At 38.0% G+C, this 27,912-nt stretch overlaps 2 protein-coding genes and 1 non-coding gene across 5 annotated transcripts in view; 1 reads left to right on the top strand and 2 right to left on the bottom strand.

Moving 5' to 3' along the window:
- Nucleotides 1-27,912, bottom strand: part of HCFC2 (host cell factor C2) — a 114,985-nt gene that overhangs the window by 38,936 nt on the left and 48,137 nt on the right. The window contains exon 16 of the transcript XR_011566666.1: nt 858-26,494. The gene's annotated coding sequence lies outside the window, so the exon portion shown is untranslated. The remainder of the gene's footprint in view (nt 1-857; nt 26,495-27,912) is intronic.
- On the top strand, nt 3-18,291 carry NFYB (nuclear transcription factor Y subunit beta). Of its 3 annotated transcripts, none has more exons than XM_070789641.1 (7): nt 3-133; nt 10,745-10,838; nt 12,872-13,002; nt 14,970-15,167; nt 16,391-16,472; nt 17,164-17,243; nt 17,842-18,291. In XM_070789641.1, exons 2-7 carry the CDS (start codon nt 10,745-10,747, stop codon nt 17,872-17,874), a joined length of 618 nt encoding a protein of 205 aa, XP_070645742.1. In that variant the 5' UTR covers nt 3-133; the 3' UTR covers nt 17,875-18,291. The 3 variants fall into 3 exon arrangements, with proteins under 3 accessions (XP_070645742.1, XP_070645741.1, XP_070645740.1); XM_070789640.1 differs by lacking the exon at nt 3-133 and adding an exon at nt 2,727-2,813; XM_070789639.1 differs by lacking the exon at nt 3-133 and adding an exon at nt 8,271-8,403.
- Nucleotides 9,601-9,673, bottom strand: TRNAE-UUC (transfer RNA glutamic acid (anticodon UUC)). The gene has a single exon. It is a non-coding gene; the product is annotated as a tRNA-Glu (tRNA).

Here is a 27,912-nt window from a genome sequence, read left to right as displayed (position 1 = left end):
CGGCCCGCGGCGGAGGGAGGGGAGGCCGAGTCCTGGAAGCGGAGCTCCGCGCTGGGACTGGTTCCTTCGCAGCCATTTTCTGTCCAACCAAACAGCCGATTGGAGACGGGAGCCAACCAGGGCTGCATTGGAGGTTTGTGTCTCGCTTCGGCCAATGATCGCTCCTAAACCGACTCCACTTTAGCTCGAATGAAATGTCCGTCTCCTCCCGGCGCCGTCCCCGCCGCCAACGCCGCCGCGGCCGGGGGCACTCGCCTCCCTCCTGCCCACCCGCCCTCCCGCCTGGGCCGGGGCCGGGGCCGGGCGGGCGCCTGCGAGGCCTGTCCCGCTGCGGGCCCGGCCGGGGAGCGGGCGCGGGGCCGCTCCTCGGCTCTTTGTGCGCCGGGCCGAGGAGCGGCGGGACGCGGGCCAGGCCGCCTCTTGCTCGCCGCTGCCGAGCTCAGGGCCCGAAGCCGAGGAGGGAGCACCGGGGCACCGTCGGGCCCGCTCTCGGCTGCGTCCCGACCGGCTCCATTTTGTGCGGAGTGCCGGCCGTGGGGGCGGGGGACGCGGCCGGGACCCCCGGCCCGCATCCTGCCCCCACCCCCGGGCCTGGCCCCCTCGCGGGGGTTCCCGGGGACGCCCCCATTTGCGCCTGTCCGCCCGCCCGCGGGGGCACGGCGGGGCCGGGCCGCTTTGTCTGCTGCCCCGGCACCCCGGGCGCCGCGCGGCGGGCAGGCGGCGGGCGTTGGGCGCGGGCCCGGGCCCGGGCCTGGGCCGGGCGAGTCGGGGGGATGCGCGCCAGGGAAGCCCGCGCGGCGCGGGCGGGACTGACAGGTCGGCCGAGCGGGCCGGGGGGCCGGGGCCAGCCCGCTTACCTTCGTAGGGGAGGAAGCCAGGTCCCCGGGAGGAAGGAGTGGATTTCGTTTCCCCGCAGTCTGGTTTACGCGTAAAGAATGCAGCCATCTGGCGGCTTGCGGTCCCTGGACTTGCCCCGAAGGTGGGAAGGAAGCTTTCCGGATTGGGCTAAGGTTTTAATCTTTGGTGGGAGGCGGGGAGGATGTGCCGGGCCTTAGGAGTAGTAGTCTCCGAGAACAAAGAATTACGGGGCACCCACAAGTCGTAATCTTGCCTAGAGTACTTTAATGAGATGATTTAAGCAAGGTTAGGTAATGTAAGACTTGAAAAAAAAAAAAAAAAGAATAGCATCCCTCTTAACCTGCGTGGACTCAACGGTTCGTGCCACGAATTGCCGGGATGGTTTCCGCTCTCTGATATGGAAACTAATCAACAATGTGAAGTGATGAGGTAACCTGATCAATGTAAGTGGTACTAACAAATAGGAATTTTACTTGTAAAATAAAAAGTTTAATCCCAATACCTCAAAAGGCAATTATTCCTTCCTCACACTGCTCCTGTAGTTTAATTTAGGGATTGCATTGATGCAAAACTCGGGTCTTGATGCCAGAGACTGGAGGGTGGAGGAAGAGTCTGCTGCTTTTCTTGGATACAAATTTGCATTTCTTTAAACATTAAACAGATGTATGCATTCCCTTGAGCTTTCACATATATCATAACCTGCCTTTAAGAAAATATATACCATATGCGGTGATTGTGTTTTTAATATACCAAGTCTAAATATATACTGACTCAACTATTTGGGTGAGCGATTGTAGTGAGGTGTGCACCCCCTCCCCGAGCAAAATACATAAATATATACAGCTCCTACATTTTAAGTGTTCTGAAGATTCTCCCCCTACCCTCCTCCAGACTCCCTTTGAAAAATAACACTTAAAGCTACAAGGAAGGAATTTTCCGGGCAACTATAGGTTAGAAAGAGGACGTTATCTGAAAAGAAATTAGAAATTGCTCTTAAGATTATAGCAGAGTAGACAGTGCCAGCCAATCTTGCTGCCTAGACCCTTGTAATGGCATTTTAAAATTCAATTCAGTGGTTACGATTTTTTCTGCTATTTACTAGATTTCATGCTTGAATGCATATCCATATTTTTTATTCCTTTAAAAATTAACACTGAAAGGGTGTGTTTTTGTCCCCCTCATTCTCCATTTACTTGTTTTACTTGAGAAAAGGAAAAGCAAATGAGAAAGATTGTAACGTTGTAGTTGATGCCAGTTAATTCAGCTATTTATGCCTTACAGTGAGAATGAAGTGCTTTCCAAATGCAATTTTAGTCCAAAATGGTGGTGCCTTAAAATGATAAATAAAGGTTTTAATTGATTTTGTTGTTCTCTGGGCAACATTCGTCTTCTCACTATAATATGGGATGTTTAAAAGCATATATTCTGAGATAAATTTGTCTCCCCCTTGAGCTTTTGGACCCTAACAAAGAAAACCCTCAGCAAAAAATTAAGTTGATAAGTCTGGGTGTTGGTGTTTTAAATAGTTTAGATACATGATGTGATTTTTTTTTTTTTTTTTGGTCTCTTGCATATTATATAATTTGGTGTGTTGTGATGAATATTTATGATGAACATGACTAAATATATGTTGGAAAAGCAATATCTCTCCCCAATGGCATTAACTTTTTTGTAAGTTTTCCAAAATATATCTTCCAATTTAACAAACATTTATTGGGTGCTTGCATTTTGCATCATTTTATTGCCATATATTACATTAAATAATAGTAGGTAAAATTATACATGCCTTTAAAACTTTTACTAGGAAGAAAGCCTATGGGCTATACCTTTTTTTTTTTTTTAACTACTAATAGATGTTTATCTTCTAGGGTGAAATTGGGCAGAGATTAGACACCTTTTTTAGGCAGGTGTTCTTGAGTACCACTGACAACACGGTTCTCGCGTATTTCATGACAGTAAGTATGTTTTATCATTCTGGTTGTTAATTAGATTTGAACTGTAATTAACTGAAAACAAAATTATAACTGGTTTATACTGGAGATTCCTGCTAGAATGAGTGCCTTTCCCCAGATAGTACCTCTCCCCATTCCTGTTGCTTCCTTCTTCTCAGTGACCTGCATGTCTTAAGTATTTCCTCTGGGCCGCAGGGTTAAAAGTTGTCCCATCTCAGGTGGCTGGCTGTTTAGCTGGCAGGGCTTTAGTCAAATTGAATATTTAGAGGCAAGTTATGTGTGGAACAGAAAATGCTGGTTCTAAGGGTAGCACAAGTGAAAAGAGAGGTGTGGTGGGCTGGGTAGCTGGGAATGTCACAGAAGGAACTAGTAGGGCTGGAACTGAGCCTTGAAGGATGAGTAGGGCTGGATAGGTAGACGTTGTCGCCAGAAGTTGAACCCTGAAGGCAGGGCTGAGTGACTTTTGTTGGTGGCAGGGAAGTGGATCTGCATGGTGCAGGTGGGGATCTCACAGGGTAATCTAGTGAAGAGATACCACTTGGCCTGTCTGAATACTTACTTTTGAATGGGATACTATGTCTGTGACATGAGGCATGTCACAACTTCCTTGAGACAGGATTACCTCACTCATTAAACAAAAGAACTGTACCTGGTGATCCATAAATAAGGTTTTTTAGCCCTGAAGAGAGTTGAAAATCAGTTTTCAACTGGTTTAGTTTAGTTAGGTTTAAGAAGGGAATCACTCATGTAAAGCCATGAAAACTAGGTTTGGATTTGACATGGAAGACTTTTAGAACCATCATAGGTTCAAGAGCTATAAAAGCAATGTTTCAGTGACATTAGTCTTAAAACATTATGTACCCAAGTAGCTTGGATTGTAGTCCAGTGGAAAGAGAAAAGGAAGGGCATATCCAGAAAACATTTAAAAAGAGGTCACAGATTAGGTAGAGCTTGGAGGAGATGGAAGAGCCTAAGATGACACTGGATAATTAGCCTGGAGGAATAGAGAGATGGCATTGTTCTTAATGGAACAGTTCAAAAGGAGCTCCCCTCCACTGCCTCCCTGCAAGGGATGGGGAAGTTGAATTTCATTTTCCAGTATCTTAAGTTTCCAGTGGCAGGATAATCAAACATATCTTACAGGCCTGGCTTGCGTGAGTGGCAGTCACGATATGGTTGTAGATGCAGGATTTATGAGCATAGAAGTGATATGTAATGAGTTTATTAAGAAAGTAAGGGAAGAAAGAAAAAATGATTGTTGGTTAAAATTAACAGTTAAGTGGGATGGGAGGGCGCGGGGAAGAATACTGCTTTGGAAATGAAGGAGAATTCCAAGCATAAATGTGGGATTAGCAGAAGCCAGCACTACAAAGAATAGTAGAATGGTCAAGTAGGTTGAAGGCAAAATCTCTGGCAACTTTTGTGAGCAGTTTCACTATCTTGTTGGGATGGAAACGCACATGTTACGGAGTTTCAGTTGGAATGAAGAGGGTGTGTAAGGACTGTCAGGGTGAGAATGAACCAGAATGTGTAACAGAATTAAGGTTGTAGGTGTCTGTGTCCTTCAATGTGTTTAATGAGGGAGATTAAGAATGTTTAAGGAAGAATGAAGAAGCTGGTATCAGAGATGAGGAATCATTGTGTTACTCCTTATCTACAGAGATAAGGAACTGATCCAGAGATCAAGTGAAAGGGGTTGTGTGAAAGAGAAAACACTTATGCCTGGGAAGAAGATGAGAACTGTATTTGAAGAGCCAGTAATGATACTAGGTTACATTTGTTGAGTTCTTACTTTGTATCATGCATTTTGCTAAGTGCTTTTTATACAGTACTTCGCTTCATAGTAACTTCATTTTGAAAATGGGAAAGTTAATATTGTCCTTGCTTGAGGAACATCTTTGAATGTTTTCAGTATACAGTCAGTAGACTCAGAATTTAGAGGGGGCAAATTAAAGATATAGGCTTAAGGACTATTTGAAAACCCATCAAGAACAAATACTGTACAGTACTTGGCATATGAGACTCCAGACTTACTCCCATTTAGGGTGCCACCTTTGGCAAGTCATTAGCCTCATATAACTTCTGTTTTCTCACGTGTTTCATTGGGTCATGAACATTGCATAAGATATTTAGAAAGTGTTCAGTAAGTGTTAAACATTAAAAAGAGCACTATTTACACTTTTGTGCAACAAATTATTCAGTTCAGTCGCTCAGTCATGTCTGACTCTTTGCGACCCCATGAATTGCAGCACGCCAGGCCTCCTTGTCCATCACCAACTCCTCGAGTTCACCCAAACTCATGTCCATTGAGTCAGTGATGCCATCCAGCCATCTCATCCTCTGTCGTCCCCTTCTCCTCCTGCCCCCAATCTCTCCCAGCATCAGTCTTTTCCAATGAGTCAACTCTTCACATGAGGTGGCCAAAGTACTGGAGTTTCAGCTTTAGCATCAGTCCTTCCAAAGAACACCCAGGACCGATCTTTAGAATGGACTGGTTGGATCTCCTTGCAGTCCAAGGGACTCTCAGGAGTCTTCTCCAACACCACAATTCAAAAGTATCAATTCTTCTGCACTCAGCTTTCTTCACAGTCCAACTCTCACATCCATACATGACCACAGGAAAAACCATAGCCTTGACTAGATGAACCTTTGTTGGCAAAGTAATGTCTCTGCTTTTCAATATGCTATCTAGGTTGGTCATAACTTTCCTTCCAAGGAGTAAGCGTCTTTTAATTTCATAGCTGCAATCACCATCTGCAGTGATTTTGGAGCCCAAAATAATACAGTCTGACACTGTTTCCACTGTTTCCCCATCTATTTCCCATGAAGTGATGGGACCAGATGCCATGATCTTCGTTTTCTGAATGTTGAGCTTTAAGCCAACTTTTTCACTCTCCTCTTTCACTTTCATCAAGAGGCTTTTGAGTTCCTCTTCACTTTCTGCCTAAGGGTGGTGTCATCTGCGTATCTGAGGTTATTGATATTTCTCCTGGCAATCTTGATTCCAGCTTGTGCTTCTTCCAGCCCAGCGTTTCTCATAATGCAGTGTTTCTCTGCGTAGAAGTTAAATAAGCAGGGTGACAATATACAGCCTTGATGTACTCCTTTTCCTTTTTGGAACCAGTCTGCTGTTCCATGTCCAGTTCTAACTGTTGCTTCCTGAGCTGCATATAGGTTTCAGGTCAGGTGGTCTGGTATTCCCATCTCTTTCAGAATTTTCCACAGTTTATTGTGATCCACACAGTCAAAGGCTTTGGCATAGTCATTAAAGCAGAAATAGATGTTTTTTCTGGAACTCTTTTCCTTTTTCCATGATCCAGCGGATGTTGGCAATTTGATCAACAGATTATTAGTGTAGTTAAAATACTGCCCCATCAAAAAATTACAGAATAAAATTTACTACTTAATCAGCTGACCATTTATTGCACTTAATATTTTAGAGAACAATATTATCAGTTCAACTAAATACTTAGGATAGTTAATTTAATGGGATTTAACTCCTTGTTGGGATTTCTCATTTCCCTTGGATCTAGTGATTTTAGGATAGTTAATTTAATGGGATTTAACTCCTTGTTGGGATTTCTCATTTCCCTTGGATCTAATGATTGATCATTCTTATCAGTATCCCTTGTGTTCTTTCCTGTTTGCTGTCTGGATGGAATCCACCACTTTAGCTTCTCTGTTCTTATCAAGCTTGTAAGTATCACAGCTGGACCTATTGGTTCCACTAGACATGCCTGGTCACCAGCTTCAGCTGGGCTCCCTTCATCACCCAGCACTCCACTCCCCTTGCTTTTGCATTCTCCAGGGAAAGCCATCTGTCTCCCCAGCTGTAAGAATCCCAGCGTTATCCTTGGTTTTTGCTCCAGCTCTTAGTCAGCCACCAAGTCTGCTGAGTTTACCAATGAAAAAGCTTTGTAGTCTCTGCTTCTGCTCTCCAGTGCTGTTTCCTGTCAATACTGGGAAAGTTCGTCATCTGGCCTGAACTCTTGCCCTAAACACAGCATATGGTTCTTACTGGTCTTCTGACCCCATTCTTGCTTTCCTTCCAGTTCATTGTCTACACGGGACTGTAACCAGAGTGATCTTTTTAAAAAGAAATCGGGCTGGCATTCTTCTGTTAAAACTCTAATTTGATTTACTCTTGTCCACAAGGCACTGCTTGACCTAGCCTCTACTTAGCTCATTCCAGGCCACCAGTACTGTGTCTCAGTTTCCTTTGCCTGGAACATTCTTGTCCTATCTTTGTTTGCCTGATTGCTGTTCACCTTTCAGTCTCAGTGTAAATGTCATCTTCTTAAGATGCCCTTCCTTGATTGAGGTTCCTTATGGAGTCAGCTCCAAAAGTGTATCATAAAACATCTTTGTTTTCCTCAGCATTGGGCACTAGCAATTAGTTAATGATTTATAATTATTTAATAGCTATATATAACATTTACTGAGTACTCTTATTGTACTATGCTCATCCCACTTGCCAGTTATTAGCAGGGAATTCAAATCAGATGATCTGATTCCAGAGCCTGTGCCTTGGAAATGTTAATGGGCTGCGCTCCCCACCCCTTCTCCTTGCCCCCAGTTTACGTAATATTTGTCTTCTCTACAAGACAGGACAGAGACCTTGTCTTTGTTGTTGACCTGTTAGGTCATCAGCACATGGTACAGACCTGATAAATACTAGGTGCTTACTTGGTAAATATTTGTTCACTGGCTTACTTATGCTCTACAAACTATTTTGAAATTTTAGTAGGAAGTTTTAGAACTAGAAAAAACCTTTGGGATGTATCTAGCAAGTTACCCCCCTCATTTTTTATACATATAAATAAGAGAATAGCTAGCATATTATAGGCATCAAAGATGAGGCTAATATGTGGAATGGTAAGAGCCTTGGGGATTCAAAGACGGGAACACTAATTTCTGGCTTACAGAATAGGGTAAATCAGATTCAGAAAGATGGATGAACACTGGGATTAAAGTATCAGGCAGGATTTTAATGGTAGAAAAATAGAGGAGAGGAAGACAGGAGTGGTGAAATGACAGAAAAGCTAAGGCTTGCAGAACCAAAGACACACACAACTAAGCGGATGATGTGTGGCTCATCTTCAAAGGAGGGATGGCGAGACGTGATGTCTCCTAAGTACACTGTGTGCCAAAGTCCGTCCTTAGTAGGTTTCTGTTCTTTTTTTAATTCCAACAACTCTATGAAATACTTGTAGAAATATTTTTTGGAAGACTGAGGTTTAGAAGCTAATGCTGTTAATTCTGGTGATGATCTTGCTGCTAATTCCAGTTCAGGACAAGATAATGTGACTTAAACTTTTTGCCTTTAATACTTTTTTACATTGTATTTATAAATTAATTAATCTCTTGCTAAGTTGCTTCAGTCGTGTCTGGCTCTGTGCGACCCCATAGACAGCAGCCTACCAGGCTCCCCCGTCCCTGGGATTCTCCGGGCAAGAACACTGGAGTGGGTTGCCATTTCCTTCTCCAATGCATGCAAGTGAAAAGTGAAAGTGAAGTCGCTCAGTTGTGTCCGACTCTTCGAGACCCCATGGACTGCAGACCACCAGGCTCCTCCGTCCATGGGATTTTCCAGGCAAGAGTACTGGAGTGGGGTGCCATTGCCTTAGACCATGGTTATTTCAACAGTCTTGCTCAAAAGCTAATTAAAAACCCAGGCTATCTTGTAGACATTGATTTAGCAAAAGATTTGTTACTGCTTCATCCCCCCCCACCTTCCTAAAAAAACAAACTGGATTTGTTTCCAGTTGTACACACTTAAACAACCACTTTGATCCTGTCTCTGGTACCTTAATCTTCCCTAGGGCATTGTAAAAACCAGTAAATTCACAGCTATCCTAATTGAACTTTTTCATGGGTAGTAAATCCATCATCATATCTATTAAAGGCTATTCTCCTAGTATCTTTTTAGCATTTTAGGATCAAAATAGCGTTTTATAATTGGGTAATATTTCATGCATATATTAGCTGTTTAAGGTGGGGAAGGTGAAATTATTATTTCCATTTTGTATAGAAATACATTTAACTGGTAAGGATGCTTGTTTTTAGGGATCAGTGAGAGTCTAAATCCAAGCTCACTGACTATCGTTTACCACCTCTTAGAGGGCACTAAGAAGCATCATAAATAGGTACCCTGTACTTCTACAAATTATTAAAAGTAGGTGAATTCTTTGCTCTGCCCCTCAACAGATGCATCAAATGCCATGTTGTTGAATACTTGGAAACTAGCTTGGTATTTTAGTATTATTTAATAGATAAAAATCCAACAGAGATGGAAAAGAGGTATTGCATAAGGACTCAAATATTGCAGTTAATAACCTCAAGTTTGTGCTAGGTCATGAACCTTGATAAACATTTTGGATTAGGTGTCTCCTTGAAAAACATATATAAATTAGATTTAATTTTGCTATATTTTTTATTCAGATAACACATTCAAAAAATTTCTACCCACAAATAGCCAATCCCTTATTGTTTTCAATAGTATTTGCAAAGCAGAAAGACTTCTAGGATTTGCCATGTTGGAATGGAGACAGTTCAGGACTTATGGTTTTAGTTTTTCTTCCTTCCAGATTCTCCTTCTTTTACTTCTGAGCAAAATTAAGCAGGGTTCTTATTTTGTTTTGTTTGAACTTTTTATTTTGTACTGGGATGTGGCCAGTCAACAATGTTGTGATAGTTTCAGGTGAACAGCAAAGGGACTAAGCCATACATATAAATAAGCAGGGTTCTTTTATTTTTATTTTGCCACACTGCATGGCTTGAGGAATCTCAGTTCCCTGACCAGGGATTGAACCAGGGCCATAGCAGTGAAAGTGCCAAATCCTAACCACTAGACCACCAAGGGACTCCCAGGGTTCTTTTAAAATACTCATTTTAACACTCATTTTTGTCTGTGGTTATACAGGCACCCCACTCCAGTACTCTTGCCTGGAAAATCCCATGGATGGAGGAGCCTGGTAGGCTGCAGTCCATGGGGTCACTAAGAGTCGGACACGACTGAGCGACTTCACTTTCACTTTTCACTTTCATGCACTGGAGAAGGAAATGGCAACCCACTCCAGTATTCTTGCCTGGAGAATCCCAGGGACGGCGGGGCCTGGTGGGCTGCCGTCTAGGGGGTCACACAGAGTCGGACACGACTGAAACGACTTGGCAGCAGTAGTAGCAGCATAACACTTTCATATTTTAATATGCAGATCTCCAATCTCCCTGACCCCTCCTTTTCTTTTTTTCTGTATAAGTCAAAAGTCTGGGAGTAGGGGGTAGGGAGGAGTGAAAATGAACCTTTCAGTTCCAGGGGATGAGCTTGTTCAAAATGTGGGTATACTTTTGGGCTGCTTGGGTACAGAACTGTGCAAGAAATCCATGTTTCTTATACCAAACAATAGTTTGAACCAGGACATTGTCTCTGTAGAACTTCTGAGATAGCAAAGAAAGTCTGCAGCAAGAGCAAAAATGCTCGTGTAGGAATACACCCGGCTTTAGCAGGAGATCTGCACATGCTGGATATAGGTGACTTCCAGGTGACTCACTGACAAGCTGATTTTGGCTCTTCTTGTTATTCCAGGGATAAATTAGGTTGTAAGTCACGCTTGCCTATACGGTATTTGAGGATTATGCAATTGAAAAGAAAGACGTGTGTTTTAGATTTATTTCCCTGTAGGCTTATCACTTAATGGAGTGTAGGTAGGAGAATCTTGAATCGTTGGCATATGATTAAAAGGTTTCCAAAACAAGAAGTGGAAATGTTTTCCTTTAGTAAACACTTTAGTAAATGTTTCTTTTAGTAAACATTCCATAGCTTAAAGCTATGTAAAATTGACTCATCCTATAACAGTTTATGAGCACTGAATCTATTATGTAGTTTTTTAGATAAATTTTATTGAAGATTATTGAAAAGCTTTTTTTTCTTGTAGATGGATGGTGACAGTTCTACCACAGATGCTTCTCAACTAGGGATTTCTGCAGACTATATTGGAGGGAGTCATTATGTTATACAGCCTCATGATGGTAAGAAAGCCACAATTAGAAACACATTCACAAGTAGGAAAAATGAGAAAGTGGAAATTTTATTGATGTGATTACTTTAGTCTTTACAGGAAAATTTGAAATCTTTTGTCACAGTTCAGTGTTCGTCTAAAAGGTGTACTTGCTTATTTTTATTAGAAATAGTTTTCAAAAGAATGATGGGTTTTAGAAAAGAATTCTGTAATAGTATGCTTTTTTAAAGCTAGTACAGTTTCTTTAATTTGTTACTGGTTCCCTACTTCAGTTCAGTCGCTCAGTGGTGTCCAACTCTTTGCGACCCCATGAACCGCAGCACGCCAGGCCTCCCTGTCCATCACCAACTCCTGGAGTTCACCCAGACTCACGTCCATCGAGTCAGCAATGCCATCCAGCCATCTCATCCTCTGTCATCCCCTTCTCCTCCTGTCCCTAATCCCTCCCAGCATCAGAGTCTTTTCCAATGAGTCAACTCTTCGCATGAGGTGGCCAAAGTACTGGAGTTTCAGCTTTAGCATCAGTCCTTCCAAGGAATACCCAGGACCGATCTCCTTTAGAATGGACTGGTTGGATCTGCTTGCAGTCCAAGGGACTCTCAAAGAGTCTTCTCCAACACCACAGTTCAAAAGCATCAATTCTTCTGCGCTCAGCTTTCTTCACAGTCCAACTCTCACATCCATACATGACCACTGGAAAAACCATAGCCTTGACTAGACGAACCTTTGTTGGCAAAGTAATGTCTCTGCTTTTGAATATGCTATCTAGGTTGGTCATAACTTTCCTTCCAAGGAGGAAGCGTCTTTTAATTTCATGGCTGCAATCACCATCTGCGGGGATTTTGGAGCCCAAAATAATACAGTCTGACACTGTTTCCACTGTTTCCCCATCTATTTCCCATGAAGTGATGGGACCAGATGCCATGATCTTCGTTTTCTGAATGATTGTATATGAAAAATTCTTATTCAATTGATAGAGTAAACTAGTTCTTTAGTGGGTGGGTGCTAGCTATTAATAATATTTCCAGTACTTATGAGCATATGTAGTTTTATTTTTTATTCAATATTAAGTATTAACTGTGTATTAGAATGGCAGCATTATGTTGGCCTGTTAGAAATAATTTGCTTTTGTGGCATTCTGATGAGTAGAATTAAAAAATACTAAGATGAAGGTAGTTGACGGTGGGTGATTGATTATTTACTTCATTTTTAAACAATTCAAACAAGTTAATTTTGATAACATTTTAAAATTGAATCAAGTACCTTTCTTATGTAACATATATAAAAGAATGGGAAGTTTACTTTCAGGATACTGCATTTAATCATAAAAGGATACTTGTACTGTGAACACTTCAGTTATATCTACATCTGTATAATTTGAAAATTTACTTTTTGTAAGCAGATTATATTACCGCTATAGCTTTGTTCAGAAACTGTTACTACCTTAGTAATAATCCAATTGGGTCAGTAATATTCACGTCCAGTTTTTCTGTCCTATATAAACTTGGCTTTGGATAAACATACATCCTCTTAATACATCCTCTTAGCTATATGCATGGAGCCATAGATCAGTCTCTTATGTTTTATAGCTAAGTTATGTAACAAATATTTATTTGTTCAACAACCTCCTCTGTTGAAGCTGCTTTACCAAATGGAAGAACATAAAGCTGATACTGGGCCTCAGCCAAAAGCTAAGAGGAGAATGAGAAATAAGAATTACAGAATGTGTTAGAGAAGAGACAAAGAAGCACATGTGATATTTTGTGAGAGAGATCGCTTCTGAAGGTGCAGTAGAGACGTATTTGAGCTTTTTGGAGAGTTAATAGGCAGAGTTGAGGATAAAAGTATTCTAGGCAGTGGGTTTGAAATTAATGAGGATATTTATTCAGTATGGCTGTGGGAAACTTGTGTAAAGACCTGCCATTTTAATCCTGAAAAATAATTAGGAGATGAATCAGAATGTATCCTAGGTTGTTTCAGGGTAGTCTTCTCTGTCTTGAAGTAAAAATTATGAGAACCTATAAACCTGTTATTTTCCTTTAGATACTGAGGACAGCATGAATGATCATGAAGACACAAACGGTTCAAAAGAAAGTTTTAGAGAACAAGATATATACCTTCCAATTGCAAATGTTGCAAGGATAATGAAAAACGCCATACCTCAAACGGGAAAGGTAATGCAGAGGAGAAATTTAACTAGGTTTTATTTTTCAGGGGTGAAGAGGGGGAAAGTCAAACTACATGAACACAGTTCATGAATGTAGTTAGCTATTGATTTCAGTCATTCAGCCTTTCAGCAGAATACTTAGTTCAGTGGTACACACTTGGTTACTGAGCAGTGTTCCAATTTCAGTTCTCTTATATCCCCCAAAGCTCCCCCTCCCCCACTTGCTGGAAGCAGATAAAACAGAATTAAGAATCATTTTAAAAATAGGTACATTGTTAGAACTATCAGGTTTGGGGTCTGTGAAGTTGTAACTTCTAAAATGTTGCATCAAAATTGGATCATGTTGGACTAATGGATATTCCGCCCAAGTCTATATATCTGGAAACTCTGTCTATAATTGTAAATGTTAATATACATTTAAATTTCAGCTGGCATGATTTTTAAAAATTTTTATTTATTTTTGGCCATGCCCCATGCATGGCATGTGAGATCTTAGTTCCCCACCAGGGTTTGAACCTGTATCCCCTATGATAGAAGCCTAGAGTCTGAACCACTGGACCACCAGGGAAGTCCTTGGCATGATATTTCTAAGTTGTTTTGTCTCATAGAGAAACAACCATATAAATAGTTAACCTATAACAGCTTTAAAAACTTATTGTCATTCTGCTTATCACTTGGTCTGAACTGAAGTCCACACTTTTTATATTGTTTTACATTGCATAATAAGCTTTCTCTCATTTTATTGTAGCTTAGAAAATACTTAGGAAAGTAATAAGGCTTACAAGGAAGTATATTATTAAATTATATTGTTAGATGTTGCAATCTGAGTGGTCCTCCTGTGTTAAGGGGAAAGAAGCACAGCTGCTACTGACTGCTACCTAAGCAGGCCTGCGCCACAGGTACTGTGGCCACAGCCACCTGTGGTTACTGAGCACTTGAAATGTTGGCTGGTCTGACTTGAGATGTGATGTAAATATAAAACATACCCCAGATTTTGAAGGCATAGTATGAAAAAAAGAATAAAGATACCTCAATTTTTAAAATGTTTTTTATTGACGTATACTTCAACTTTTAAAAGGATTCTATGTTTAAATGATAATATTTTGGGTTTATTTGGTTAAACAAAATATATTAAAATTAATTTCATCTTTTTTTTTTTTTTTTAGCGTAGCTGCTAGAAAATCTAAAGTCCTGTATACAGCTCACATTATATTATCTTGCTTGACTGCATTTATGCAGTAACTCTTTGTTATTTTTCTCCAGGATGTAAAATAGGCATGGAGGTGAAAGTGTGTTTCAGGAAGGATTTGGTTATTGCTGTTAGACGTGACTTTGGAATTGCATGGTTTACTCTATTACAGTTTCACTTTGAAACCCTAGATCGCCTAGTGAAGAATTGTTTTTATAATGAGATGACAGGTGTGTGCTTCTTTTGGTAGGCTTTTTCATAAACTCAAAACCTATTCCTGACACTTCGTGTCTTTATTAATAAAAATGTCACTAGATGTCATTATTTCACTCCCTTGTAAGCCTTACACAAACTTATTTTGTTTTTAAAAACTTTCTGGTGTCCTCACTGGTGGAAATGCCACGGCAGAGAAGCAGGACTTGAGTCTAGCCCACAGTACACTCCAGACATAACAGGATTGATTTTCTTGAGCATTTGGTTAGTAAGAATTTTCATCTTTATTGGGTAATAGAGTCATCTAGTGGTTGCTTTTGTACCTAAATTCTGTTTTCTGTGAATAGCTGTCAAAGCCTCTCTCCTTGTATTTGAGTTTTCAGTCTCACTCTGGGGGTTTGAATTTTGATAGCATGCATTATTCAGTGTTACTAGCAGATATTTTTAAAGATTAAAGGTTAACAGTCATTAACTGAAATTTATATTCTTCTGAATAGCCTTTTATTTTTGCAGGTTGTTAGGAAAGTGGTGGTTATATGCCCTGCAGATTTACCTTTGATTTTTCTCCTCAGATTGCAAAAGATGCCAAAGAATGTGTTCAAGAATGTGTAAGCGAGTTCATCAGCTTTATAACATCTGAAGCAAGTGAAAGATGCCATCAAGAGAAACGGAAGACAATCAATGGAGAAGATATTCTTTTTGCCATGTCCACCTTAGGCTTCGACAGTTATGTAGAACCTCTGAAATTATACCTTCAAAAGTTCAGAGAGGTAAGTAAAGTGTCTCCCATTATGCTTTTAAGAAAATTAAGGTACACTATTCCCTTTAACTTTTTAAACATGTGAATCATTTCTCAGAAGTATGTAATCACTTATATTATTGAACTTACATAGTAAGTCCTTTCTTCTTCCCTTTGTTTATTACTAATGGCAGCATAGTTATGTAATGACTAAAAGAGCATGGACTCTGGATTTACACCACCTGGATGCTGAACTCCATGACCCTGGGCAGACTAAGTACTTTAGGCCTTGGTTTCCTGGTCTGTAAAGTGAGGCTAATAATAGGACTTAAGACAAAGTAAAACAATCCATGTACAACCCTTGGCCTGGCACATACTGAATGGTCAATAATGTCATTAATACCACATGCTGTTAGTGTTACTAATTTTAAAGAGGTAGTATCTCAGAGCTTGGGGCCGTTTAGATAAAAAGATAGGGAACTACAACTATATCATTTTCTTATATTAATTAAATTTTTCTATATCTCATGTTTGGTTTTACTTTGCCTATGGTATGAATTTGTGAAAATGAATTGAGATCAGCATATTTTTAAATTCTACACTCCAACTTGGGTGTCAGATTCATACTACTCTCAAAATATTTTCTTAATGTCTTTAGTGTTAGAATCCCATTAACTTTGTGATATCTGTACAAAATGACTGGAGTAGGAAGAGAATATGTTAATTTTTTACAGAACTTTTCCAGATCTTCAGCATCATTAGATCATTAGAACCTGAGAGTGGACAGACACTTAAGTGGTCTTTGATCCAAACTGTAATTCTGATTTAGGAATTTTAAACTCCCAGCTGTCTGCCTCAGTGCTGCCCAGTTGGCCAAGAGATGTGTATATAGTTAAATGATATTGGGATCACTTGTAGTAGATTTGCAAGCTGAGTATATTTTGCAGACTACTTCATCTGTAATTGGACTTTTCCTTTTGACGTAGTGTCGAATTAGAATAACTTCTTTTTACTCATAAATATTTTAGATTTTCTAGGTCATTACTAACACTGTCTTGTGATGACTACTGCATATATAGCAGTTAGCATTTTGAAGGACCTCTCCATATGTTATTAACCAGAAGTGTTAATAGTTTTATAATAATAGAAGCTTCTAATTCTAGGAACTAAGTAAGCATTCTTATTTAGGAAGTAGGTTTTTGTTGCTGCTGTTGTTTTGAGTACAAGTGATTACTGTTTCATTTCCTTCCCCAGGCTATGAAAGGAGAGAAAGGAATTGGTGGAGCAGTCACAGCTACAGACGGACTAAGCGAAGAGCTTACAGATGAGGCATTTAGTAAGCAGTGTTATGATACATTTATGCAACTAAATTGTTGGCAGTGATTAACAGGATATGTCTTTAGTGGAACTTTTGGAATATTAGCACTGTGTGTTTTGACATAGCACTATTTTGAACAGTTCTTACTAGGTCATGCCCTTATATTTGAAGTCTGTGAGGGATAAGTGTGTACATTTTAATTATGCAGAGATTATAATCTTTTACCAATAGTTCTGATTTCCATAGTCCCTAATTTTTTATTTAAGATTCATGAGATAGGAATATTGAGAATTGTTTACAATATTAAATCTTGCAATTTAAATAAATTTGAACTGAAGGTTTCTTAAAAATTGAGACATTAGGCATTGGTGAAATAAAAGGTCTATGGTGACTATATTTCTCATGTAAAATTTATATGTATATATTATATATTTCTCATATTTAAAATACATACTGCTTAGTTATATAAGTGTTGTTCTCAGCCAAGCCTAAGCCTAGAGTTTAGGTGTATTTATGAATCAGAAACTTAATCCATCTTTTATGCACATGAGCAGTTAGTACACTTCAGAAAACTGAAAAAATGCTATAGGAAAAAATGTGCTTTTGGGGAAACTTTTTTTAAATGGAAAATCACCCAGCCTTAAGATTCAGGTCAAGAAAGCAGATGCACTTCTTTGCCTACTTTAGCATTTGTTTGTTTGTCTTTTAGCTAACCAGTTACCAGCTGGCTTAATAACTGCAGATGGTCAGCAACAAAATGTTATGGTTTACACAACATCATATCAACAGGTACTGTACTTTTTTTGTATTTTAAATTACTTAAATTATATTCATTTTTTTTTTTAATCACAGTTAACATCAACATAATTATTAAGAACTGGATAAAGAGGGTTGTTAAAAACCATTTTCTCAAAATATATAACTGTGTATAGTATTCTTTTACGGTTACAGATATGTACACAGATGTTCATTTAGTCTGTCCTTCATATCCACGGGTTCCACACCATGGATTCAACCAGCTGTGGATCATATGCCGTCTCCAATCTGTCGTTGGTTGAATCCGCAGATGGAATTTGCAGGTGCAGAACCCATGGATACTGAAAGCTGACTAAAGGACTTGAGCATCTGTGCATTTTGGCATCCACAGGACATTCTGGAACCAGTCTGCCGTGGATATTGAGGGAATGAGTGTATTCACACAGATTTCTATAAAGATATACAAGAGATTATTGAAGTAGCTCCCTTAGGTAGAAAGAATGGAGATTTGAGATGGGAACTAGTCTTATGTTTCATTGCCTTCTGTTTTTATTCTTTGAATGTTATAGTATACATGCTACTTTTAAACTATTTTCTTTAATTATGCTCAATTTAAATTTTCAAATCTTAGATTTCTGGTGTTCAGCAAATTCAGTTTTCATGATCTGAAGAAATGATGGAACGGAGAGTATGGAAAAACAAGTCTGTATACAGATTCTGGAACAGAGACATTAGAAGGAACTGACTGGTGAAAAGATGTCTCTTTGTATATTAAATAGCTGTAATGTAGCTTCCCAATGCTTGACTAATTGAGGTGTTAATTCTGACTTGAGAATCTTTTTCATGAATGATTTTAAAGAAAAATTTGGATTTTAAAGGTATTAAAATATTTTTGTTTTGTACGAGAGTTTGTTGCTCTGTATGACTCCTGTATGCATTGTATATTGCAATTTATTACTGTCAGAGATTTGTAGACAGTTTCTTATTTTCATATTGAATCATGTTACTTTTGTAATTCAAGTAAGCAGCTGGGTTAATTCATGATGTTTGCCCTTTTAATAAAATATAAGGGTAGAGTTCATTTTGAATGCAAGTTGCCTTTATTATAAATTTGAGTTTGTCTTGGTTATATAATATCTTGCATGATAACCTAGCTAGCTTTTTAGCATTTGCCATATTTATTAAAAATTAACTTTTTTTGTAAAACATTCATAGCTTAAACAGTACCATTTTTTTTTTAATGTAAGTGAGAGATTAAGTGTGAATGCAGAAGCAACTATTGTCTGCCCTATTCAACTTGGTGCCCGTTAACAGTGTTTACACTGTTCCTTGTGCCTGTTAAGATAGTTTTAGTTTATTGGAGCTTTTGTTAAGACAAGATTTGTTTTCGAGTTATATTATTATGAGTGTTGGAATTCATAAGTTTATTGTAGTCCTAGTGCTCTAGAAATGGTGCCCCTTTCATTTTGTGTATGATTTTTCCAAAGCATATCTTCAAATACTACATAATACCCTCTTCCAGAAGAGGAATTTTAGTCTGATGGTAAATGTCCTCATTTTACCTTTTTAATTGAAATGTCAAGTTTCCTAATATACTATGGGAACCAGGAAATGTCAGACATCATTGTGTGTGTACAGACCTTTTTTGCATGGGTGAGTGAATGAAATGAAGAGCAGAGTGAGTGCTTTGAATGGTATGAAAGAGAAGCTGCCAACTTCTAGTGTGCTGTCTTGATCTTTGCAATAAACTAAATTTAGATAATGTAACTTTGTATAATTTAATAGCACTGCACTTGGGTTGTTGCTTTTTTAAAGTGAGGAGATTTGTATTTTCTCACCTGTTCTTTTTGGTGATAATTTTTTAATCAACAATTGCTCTTGTATAGTTTGCCTAAAAGACACTTTGAGTGACTGTCATCTTGAAAGAACACTCAAATTTACAATGGAGAAGCAATTTCCCAGATATGGGCTGGACAGAAACATTTTCTTTGCCAGAAGGAGGTTTTGAGGGCACAACTGGGATAATCTGAAGTTAATAACTCCCGCTTTACCTTCCCATTTAAAGAATAATCTTCATTACAGAAAATTCAAATAGGCAAAAAAGGGTGGTTAAGCAAAATCAGCCATCATCCTACAATGTTAAAGGTAACCAGTGTTAATATTTTGGTAAATATTTGTCCTTTTACTTTGCTAAATATGTATATTTTTTATAAAATGGGCTCATACTTGCATACTGTTTTGTAACATGCTTTTTTCACTTAACAATATATTGTGAACATCTTTCCCAGGTCATTACGTAAGTTCTACTTTAATTTCTTTATTATTTTGTTGTATAGCTGAAACATAATTTATTTAATCCTCTGTTGGACATTTTGACTATATACATCTTTTCAGTTATAAACAACACTTCACTGAATCTTGTGTACATACATGACTGTTTTCTTCAAGTTAATTCTATTAGCAGAATTGTTGGTTTAATAGATATGCAAAATTAAGGCTTTTGATGCATATATAATTGTATTTTTGAAATATCTTCTATTTGATCCAGGCAGTATATCATTATATAACTGATAAAAGCACTTGATCTTTGGTTATCAGCTTCTTTCTCTAAAGTTTAAAGATTGGGCTGTTTAAGAATCAAGATAAAAAAGGAATTGAACAACTTTAAAATTTACATCAATATATACCAGAGCGAAATTCTAAATTTAATAATTTGCTATTAGTACCGAAACTTGAAAAGGTAAAATTGGTCAACTTTGGGTTATATGGGCTTCAGACTCTGAAAGAACATTGGCCACCTACAGGTGTCAGGTCCATAGTCCCCTCTGATGCATGTGAGAGACAGTGCTGCCTTCTCACCTGGCTATGTCGCATGTAATTGAATGTCGTGTTTTCTCCCTCCCTGGAACTTCTTATGTTAATAAGCTCCTTCTCCAGGGGATTTTCCCAACCCAGTGATTGAACCTGGGCCTCCTGCACTGCAGGCAGATTCTTTACCGTCTGAGCCACCAGGAAGCCCACATAAGCTCTTACATTAACCTGCAAGTTAATGAGTTTTTAAAATAATTGTGTACATACTGCTTTATGAGAATCTAAGAGAGACATGGGTATCAGTGACTAAGTCATAGAAGAAAGGACTTAAGTAGCTTCTATATACCCTCACTACCTCATTGTAATGGAGATGCTCTAGAGTTTTTTTTTAATGCTACCTTCCTAGCGTCATATGCTTGGTTATAATGATGTTTTAAGCTATTTGTATTTCTTTTCCTCTTAGTGTATATTACCTATGCAGTATTTTCCTTTCTTCAAGTTTTCTGGATTGCCTTACTGGGTCACAGGTATACCACTTAACCTTTAATAATGCTAACTGAACACAGATATTATGAAGGCCCAACTAAAAGGATTTCACAGCAGTATCGATTAGGCATGAAAAATTTAAAGAAAGTGTTTTTAAATAGTTTCTACCATTCACCAAGAATGAAATCTTGCAGTGTAAAATTTTCTTGGAAAATATATTTTCTTTTAGGGAAACTTGTTATCAGCAGTCTAAAACAAGACAATTATTTGTTGATTTATGTAGTAAATTATGCTTCTGAGTCACTTAAATGTTACTGGATGAGATTTCTACCAAAAGCCTAGTCTATTTTACTGAAAAAAAATTTTTTTTTAATTTATTATATTTTTGGCCACATACACGACTTGCAGGATCTTAGTTTCCCAACCAGAGATAAGGCCCAGGCCCCTGGCAGTGAAAGCACCAAGTCCTAAACACTGCCAAGGAATTCCCAAAGCCAGTCAATTTTAAATGTATATTTTTGGTCTCCCTGAATTTGACTATTTATAGATTAGTTTATGTAATAATTTACATATACATATATAGCATTAAACTTATAAAGCATACAATGTGCTCTTGAGTGAAAAACAGAACTCTACTTTGTCTTTCAAAGAGCTGTACTACACTGTCTAAAAAATACTCAGTTTTAATTTATGCTTTCTTTTAGAGCTGGAAATGTTACTTTGCTTAATTTCACCAAGCTGAGCTTCCTCTTGCTTCATTCTGTGCTGCCATCCTGGCCCACTGACTCCTTGTGCCCTGTTCCTTGATTCTTCCCACCACCCTGCCATGGCTTTAAACACATAAACTTCCCTCTGTCTAGAACATTCTTTCTCTTCCTCTGCCTGGCTAAGGCCTACTCATCCTTCAGATCTTAGTTTAAACTTCATTAGGAAAGCCTTTAAAACTTGTGTAAAAACTGTACTAATCATCACAGAAAATAGCGCCACCCAAGACTGTATTGTAATAGCCGATATGCTGGCTGCTATAGACTCCTGGATGTTTCTTTCAAGACTGTGCTGCTTTATATACCTGATTTTAAGAATTTTAAAACCAGAAGGCAGAATCCTTTCAAATCATGGACCATAGACGGCAATGGGATAGATTCATATCGCTGGCTTCTGGGCGTCACATTTTGAGATATAAGCTTGCCTATTAATACAGTTACAGCTTTCCCTGACCTTACTCCAAAGACAATTTCCTTTGGCACTGCATATCAAATAGACACCTGTGCAAGGTGATGTACTAGAAGAACTCCTTTGCCAAGTTTAATGCCACCAAGCATGCCACATAAAGTCAGTAAAGTAAGTGCTGGCTGTGTCTGTAGAGACCTAATGGCTATGTATTGGTTTTAGGGGCAGAAATTACAAGTTGATAGGTAATGCTCCATCTTCCAAAAAAATAAAAGATTAAAAAACTCTCACACTACAGCATAAGTTTTTGCCTCTTTTAAAAAGGCATAATTTAGGTCTTCCTTGAGTGTACTCTTAAGTGCAAACGGTAACAATTTTGTGTCTTACTTTTACACCTCTTTTCCAGGGCTTAATTTCAAAGCACATCTGAAAAGACAGTCCTGAACCTTTAAGCATTGGGTAATCGGTGGCTCAGTGGTAAAGAATCTGCATGCCAAGCAGGAAGTGCGGATTTGATCCCTGGGTCAGGAAGATCCCCTGGAGAAGGAAATGGAAATCCATTCCAGAATTCTTGCCTAGGAAATCCCATGTATAGAGAAGCCTCATGGGCTATAGTCCAGAGGGTCGCAAAAAGAATTGGATACAACTTAGTACTAAACAATAAATTGGTTGAAAACAAGTTGCTAGGAACAGACAAGTCATAACAGATAGTGCCTTTCAGCCAGGACAGGTATGTCAAAGGGCCCATTCATGCATATATAATGCCCAATATTAGGTTTATAGGAAACCAAATCCTTTTTTCCAGACCAAAGCAGTCACTAATCAACACAAGTAATATTGGGGCTAATAGCCATTTAAGGAAATGGCAGAGCCATTCTTTACTGTGGAGGAAGAGTGTGACTAAAAAAGTAGTTTTCTATACAATTCCATACTATAAAAGTGCTGTCTTGCAGGACAGTACAATGGAGAGAACAAGGCATCCTGTAATTCTGAATAGACTACAACCTATTATATTTCCTACTTATATTAGGGCAAAGTAAAGCAAATTTTAATTTCTACTTCCTTTCCGAGAGTAAGGCAGTCTAGATACCTTCAGTAACTCCTGCTTTAAAAAAACAAATGCTGAAAAAATGTAAGAAACAATCTAAAGTAGTATTAAATAATATATATTTTTAAAATGTTTATCACTGATTTGACATGAAAGTAGAAGGCATCTACAAAATGCCAAAACTGAAGTGCAAACAGGAAACCTATAAGGGAAGCTAGCACAAAAGCCCGCCTTTGCCACGAGAGTTCTGTCAAACTTGGAAGCTGCCAGTAGCTAGGGGATGAGACGGAAAGCCTGAGGCTCACTCAGGCCAGAATCTAGCTGAGCTACCACTTGAGAAGTGGGCACGAGGAGCCTGGCTATTTGGTGCTGGGTGGCAGGGGGCTAAATCACTACCACCCTCCAATTCATCGTCACTGGTGAGCCCTCAAGGTTCATGATCTGAAATCAGAGAACCTTCAAGATCATAATTAAAATTGGTCTCACTGGCTCCTAGGTGTTTGGCAGAACAGACAAATTCTCCTGGAGATCTCAATTTCAGTCCTTATTTCATGTAATTTGCATTTTTTCCAAGGAAAACAAGTTTCGGATATCACAAAACAAGGGGAAATGGCACCATAAATGAAAAACAACAAATTTATACAACAGACAGTACACTCACCCACAATGAATATTGGTATCAACACAAGAAAAATTAATGATGTATTGATATAAACTAATAGACGCATGGAAAATATGAATAAGGAGCAAAAGATTATACAGAAAAAGAACAAGTACATTTGTAAAACAAATAGAACTCATAAAAAATAAAAAAAAGAGGGAAAAAATGAAAGATAAGAAATAGACAAAAATTTTAAAAAGATGATATGAGAGCATAAAAATAGAAATCATAGGAATAAGTCCAAATTATATTTGTAATCACAGTAGATGTAAATGTTATCAAACTATTCGAAGTTTTCTGTGGTCTTGTGTATCAAAATGTGAGGCTAAAGAAATATCTAAGATACTCAGATAAACACTAACCAAAATATAGCTATAGTAAATAAAGGTAACAACAAAAAGATAAAAGCAAACAGCATTCACAGAGTCACTACATAATTATAAAAAATTCAATTCACCAGGGAGATGGAAAAGGTCTAAGTTGGGCTTCCCAGGTGGCGCTAGTGGTAAAGAAACTGCTTGCCAATGAAGGAGACAAGAGACGTGGGTTCAATCCCTGGGTTAGGAAGATCCCCTGGATAAGGGAATGGCAACCCACTCCAGTATTCTTGCCTGGGGAACCCCATGGACAGAGGAGCCTGGTGAGGTATAGTCCATGGGGTTGCAAAGAGTCAGATACGACTGAGTGACTAAGCACTCATGCATTCATCTAAAAATAAAGCCCAAAGAGAAAGCAAAAACAGCTTCAAGAGAAACTGAGAAATCTGCTAATAATGAAATCTCGAGGCTCTTCAGTAAATAAGAACCAAGTATAAGATAAATAAAGTAAAGAAGATCTGCACAGCACAACTAACAAATTTGATCTAATGGACACTATTCAACTGAGGAATATACACTCACCAATGTACACATGGGACATGTATAAAAATTGGTCACAAGATAAATCATAAAGCTAGTCTCAAATTTCAGATCTTATAGCTCATATTCTCTGGCAAAATGACATTAGATAGAAAAATTAAGACAACTATAACCCTCCCAAGCATTTGGAAACACATTTTTTAAATGACTAGTGAGTTAACCAGTCAAACCTCTGGAAGGATTAATGATGAAGAAAAAATGAGAAGGCATAAGTAAACAGGAATGAGAAACAGTCATAACTACATATGCTGTGGAAACTAAAATGATATAAAGATAATATGGATAACAATATCAAGAAGTTTTAAACTAAGATGAAATGGAGAAATCACTAGAAGAATTTATTAAATTTAATAAAACTGACTCAAAAATAATATAGCTTAATGATGCTATAATCCTCAAAGAAATGGATCAACAGTTTACATGCTCTTAGTGACCACTGGCTTTAAGACTAGTTCTAATCTTAAACACTCTTGAAAAACTCATCTAGTAAGATTAGTATAACCTTGACACCAAAACAGACAATGAAGGACATAAAAGAATTATAAGCTGATTTCACTCATGAATGTAGAGGCAAATATCCTAAAGAAAATATTTGCAAGTTGAGTCCAACAATGTATTAACACACATACACACCAGGACCAAATTGGGTTTATCCTAGGAACTAAAGATGGGTTCAATGTTAAAAAGTCAACTATCAATTCAATGCGGTAACATTAAAACAACTCATCCCTTTAAATAAATGAGAAAAAAGCATTCAATAAGATTCAACATTCATTCATATTAAACTATTAGCAGGGACCTCCCTGGTTTAAGAATCCACCTTGCAATGCAGGGGATGCAAATTTGATCCCTGGTTGGGGAACTAAGACCCCACATGCCACAGGGCAATTAAGCCCACACACCACAAATACAGTCTGTGCTGCAAAAGATCTTGCATGAGGCAAGAAAGATCCTGCAAGCTGCAACAAAGACTCGATGAAGGTAAATAAATAAATATTAAAAAAATAAATAAAACAATTAGCAAACCAAAAATAGAATCTCCTTAATCTGAGGACAGGCCATTTGTGGAAAAAAAAATAAAACATAGTCAACTGAAATGTTAAAAGCATTCCCTTTAAACTGGGACTGAGACAAGGATGTTCATCATCAGTTTTCAACATTGTACTACAAGTCCTAGCAAGTACAGAATGTAATAAATTTTTTTAAAGGGAGAAAGTTCAAGAAAAGGAAGAAAACTGCCACCATTTCACATGATGCAATTATATAAAAAACTCAAAAGACATCTAAATATATTATAAGAACTAATAAAAATTTAGCATGGTTGCTAGATGCAAAATCAACACATAGCTACAATATATCTATAATCAGTAAGAACCACTTAGATTAGAAAGTGTAATTTTAAGAAATTTACCACAGCATTAAAAAATATATATAAAAAAAGAAAACTAATATAAGACATGAAGGCCTTTATGGAGAAAAATAGTTAAAAGTTTATTGAGAGATATTAAATAAATGGAGAAATATACAATGTTTTTGGATGGGAAGACTCATTATTGAAAAGATACCAATTTTCTCCAAGCTAATCAATAAGTTTCAATACAATTACAAAAGATAATACATAAACTGGGAGAAATACATACAACATATTTAAGTGACAAAGGACTGGGATTCAGAATATATAAAGAAATTTATATAAATCAATGAAATAAAAGACATCAACAGAAAAATGGGTAAAAGACATGAACAGGTATTTCACAAAGAGGAAACACGTTTATATATGAAAAAACATTCAATTTCATTAGTAATCAGGGAAACGCAAATTAAACGCACAGTAAGATACTATATAATCGCCACCCAACTGGCAAATATGAAAGATAGTCAAGATTAAGTGTTTGCTAAGACCTAAACATTTGCAATGACACTCAACCACTACCAGTGGGAGCATACTGGTACAAATGCTGAAGAAAACAGTTCAGCATGACTAAGTGAAACCTGCTTTTTGGAGCATCAGTTCTCAAAATTTTACTCCAGAACCTCTATACAGCCTTAAAAATTGAGGACCTCAAAGAGCTTCTTGTTCATGTGGCTTATACTTATCAAAATTTACCATAGTAGAAGTTAAAACACATTTTCAAAACAAAAATATACAGGTACACCCTTGGTAAGCTGTCAGAGTGATGTCGTCATATATCTGAAAAACATTTAAATGTGAAAAATGAGAGTGAGGTGGACAAATAATGTTTTAGCACTCTTAGGAAAATTGTTTTGCCCTCACAGACTCCCCTCTGAAGGGATGTCAGGGTCCTCAAGAGTCCCTGGACCATATTTGAAAACAACTGCCCTAGAGAACTCTTGTACATGTGCACCAGGTGACATGTACAAGGATTCACTCATTCCTCAGATATTTATTAAGCATCCACCACGTACCAGCCTTGTTCCAGACATTGTGAATGTGTTAGACAAAATCAGATGAAGCAAGACAAAACCCCCTGCCCACACGGAGCTTACACTGTAATTGGTAGAATGCTCATAGCAGTGTCATTCAGAATAGCCAAAACTGAAAACAATCCAAACCTCCATGAACAGGGGAACAGATAAATAAATTGTGGTACAGTCATACAATGGAATACTATACAGTAGTGAAAACAAATGAAATACACTTACATGCATAAACATTGATAGGAATCTCAAAAACAATGTCAGAAAAAGTCACAGAAGAATATATAAAACATGATACCATTTACATATAAGTTCAGAAACAAGTAAATCTAAATAATATATTAGGGATACATAACATAGAATGCAAAGCCATAAATAAAAACATGAGAGTTGTTACCAAATAATCCAGAATAATGTTTACCTCATGTGGTATGTGTGGAAGGAAGGCAAAGTGGGGGAGCTGTATACATCTGAGGGTATTCTAATTCTTAAGCTGAAGACATGTGTGATCATTTTATTCTCAACAAACATTTTAAAAGAAAAAAATAAAAGGTTATGTGATACAATTTCACCAACAAAGAGAGGGAATATCTGATATTTCAGCCACTGTTCTGCATTGCAAATCAGCCAATTACTGTAACTGGTGGGGAAGAAGTACATAGTAAGAAAGGAATAAATACGAGCTATTCTTCACAGAAGTTAATTACGTTCCCAGAAAGCTGGGATCTAATGAGATGGCAGTATTACAGTGCTGCTCTGCCAAGTTGGTTCAGCCACTGGCATGATTCTGGTTAACTGGTTACTTTGTTCACTGGGTATAATTATTTGTATAAGTGGAGAATAAAATGATAAGTGATGCAAATCCCAAAATAAACTGAGAAGACATTGATTCTACTGAATTCTGTTGACTTTCAAAAGTACAAATTCCCTTTGGCACATTCTCCTAATAGTGCATTTATGTATTAAGCAATTGAAAAATAAAGTGCATGGTAGCTAGTTTCTCCACACTGGTCAATAACAGGTGCCCAAGTTGGTCACAAGTGTCATAACAATTTTGCAATCATGTCTCTGCCAGAGTCATCACCAGCAGTGACATTTTGCAGATTGAACAAGGCACAGTTAAAGTGCAATTTAATCTGATTGAGGGGATTAACTATACATTTTGGTATT

Source organism: Bos indicus, chromosome 5 (genome assembly GCF_029378745.1).
Source record: "Bos indicus isolate NIAB-ARS_2022 breed Sahiwal x Tharparkar chromosome 5, NIAB-ARS_B.indTharparkar_mat_pri_1.0, whole genome shotgun sequence".
In the NCBI taxonomy this organism is placed as follows: Eukaryota; Metazoa; Chordata; class Mammalia; order Artiodactyla; family Bovidae; genus Bos; species Bos indicus.
This window is presented reverse-complemented; position numbering and strand designations above follow the sequence as displayed.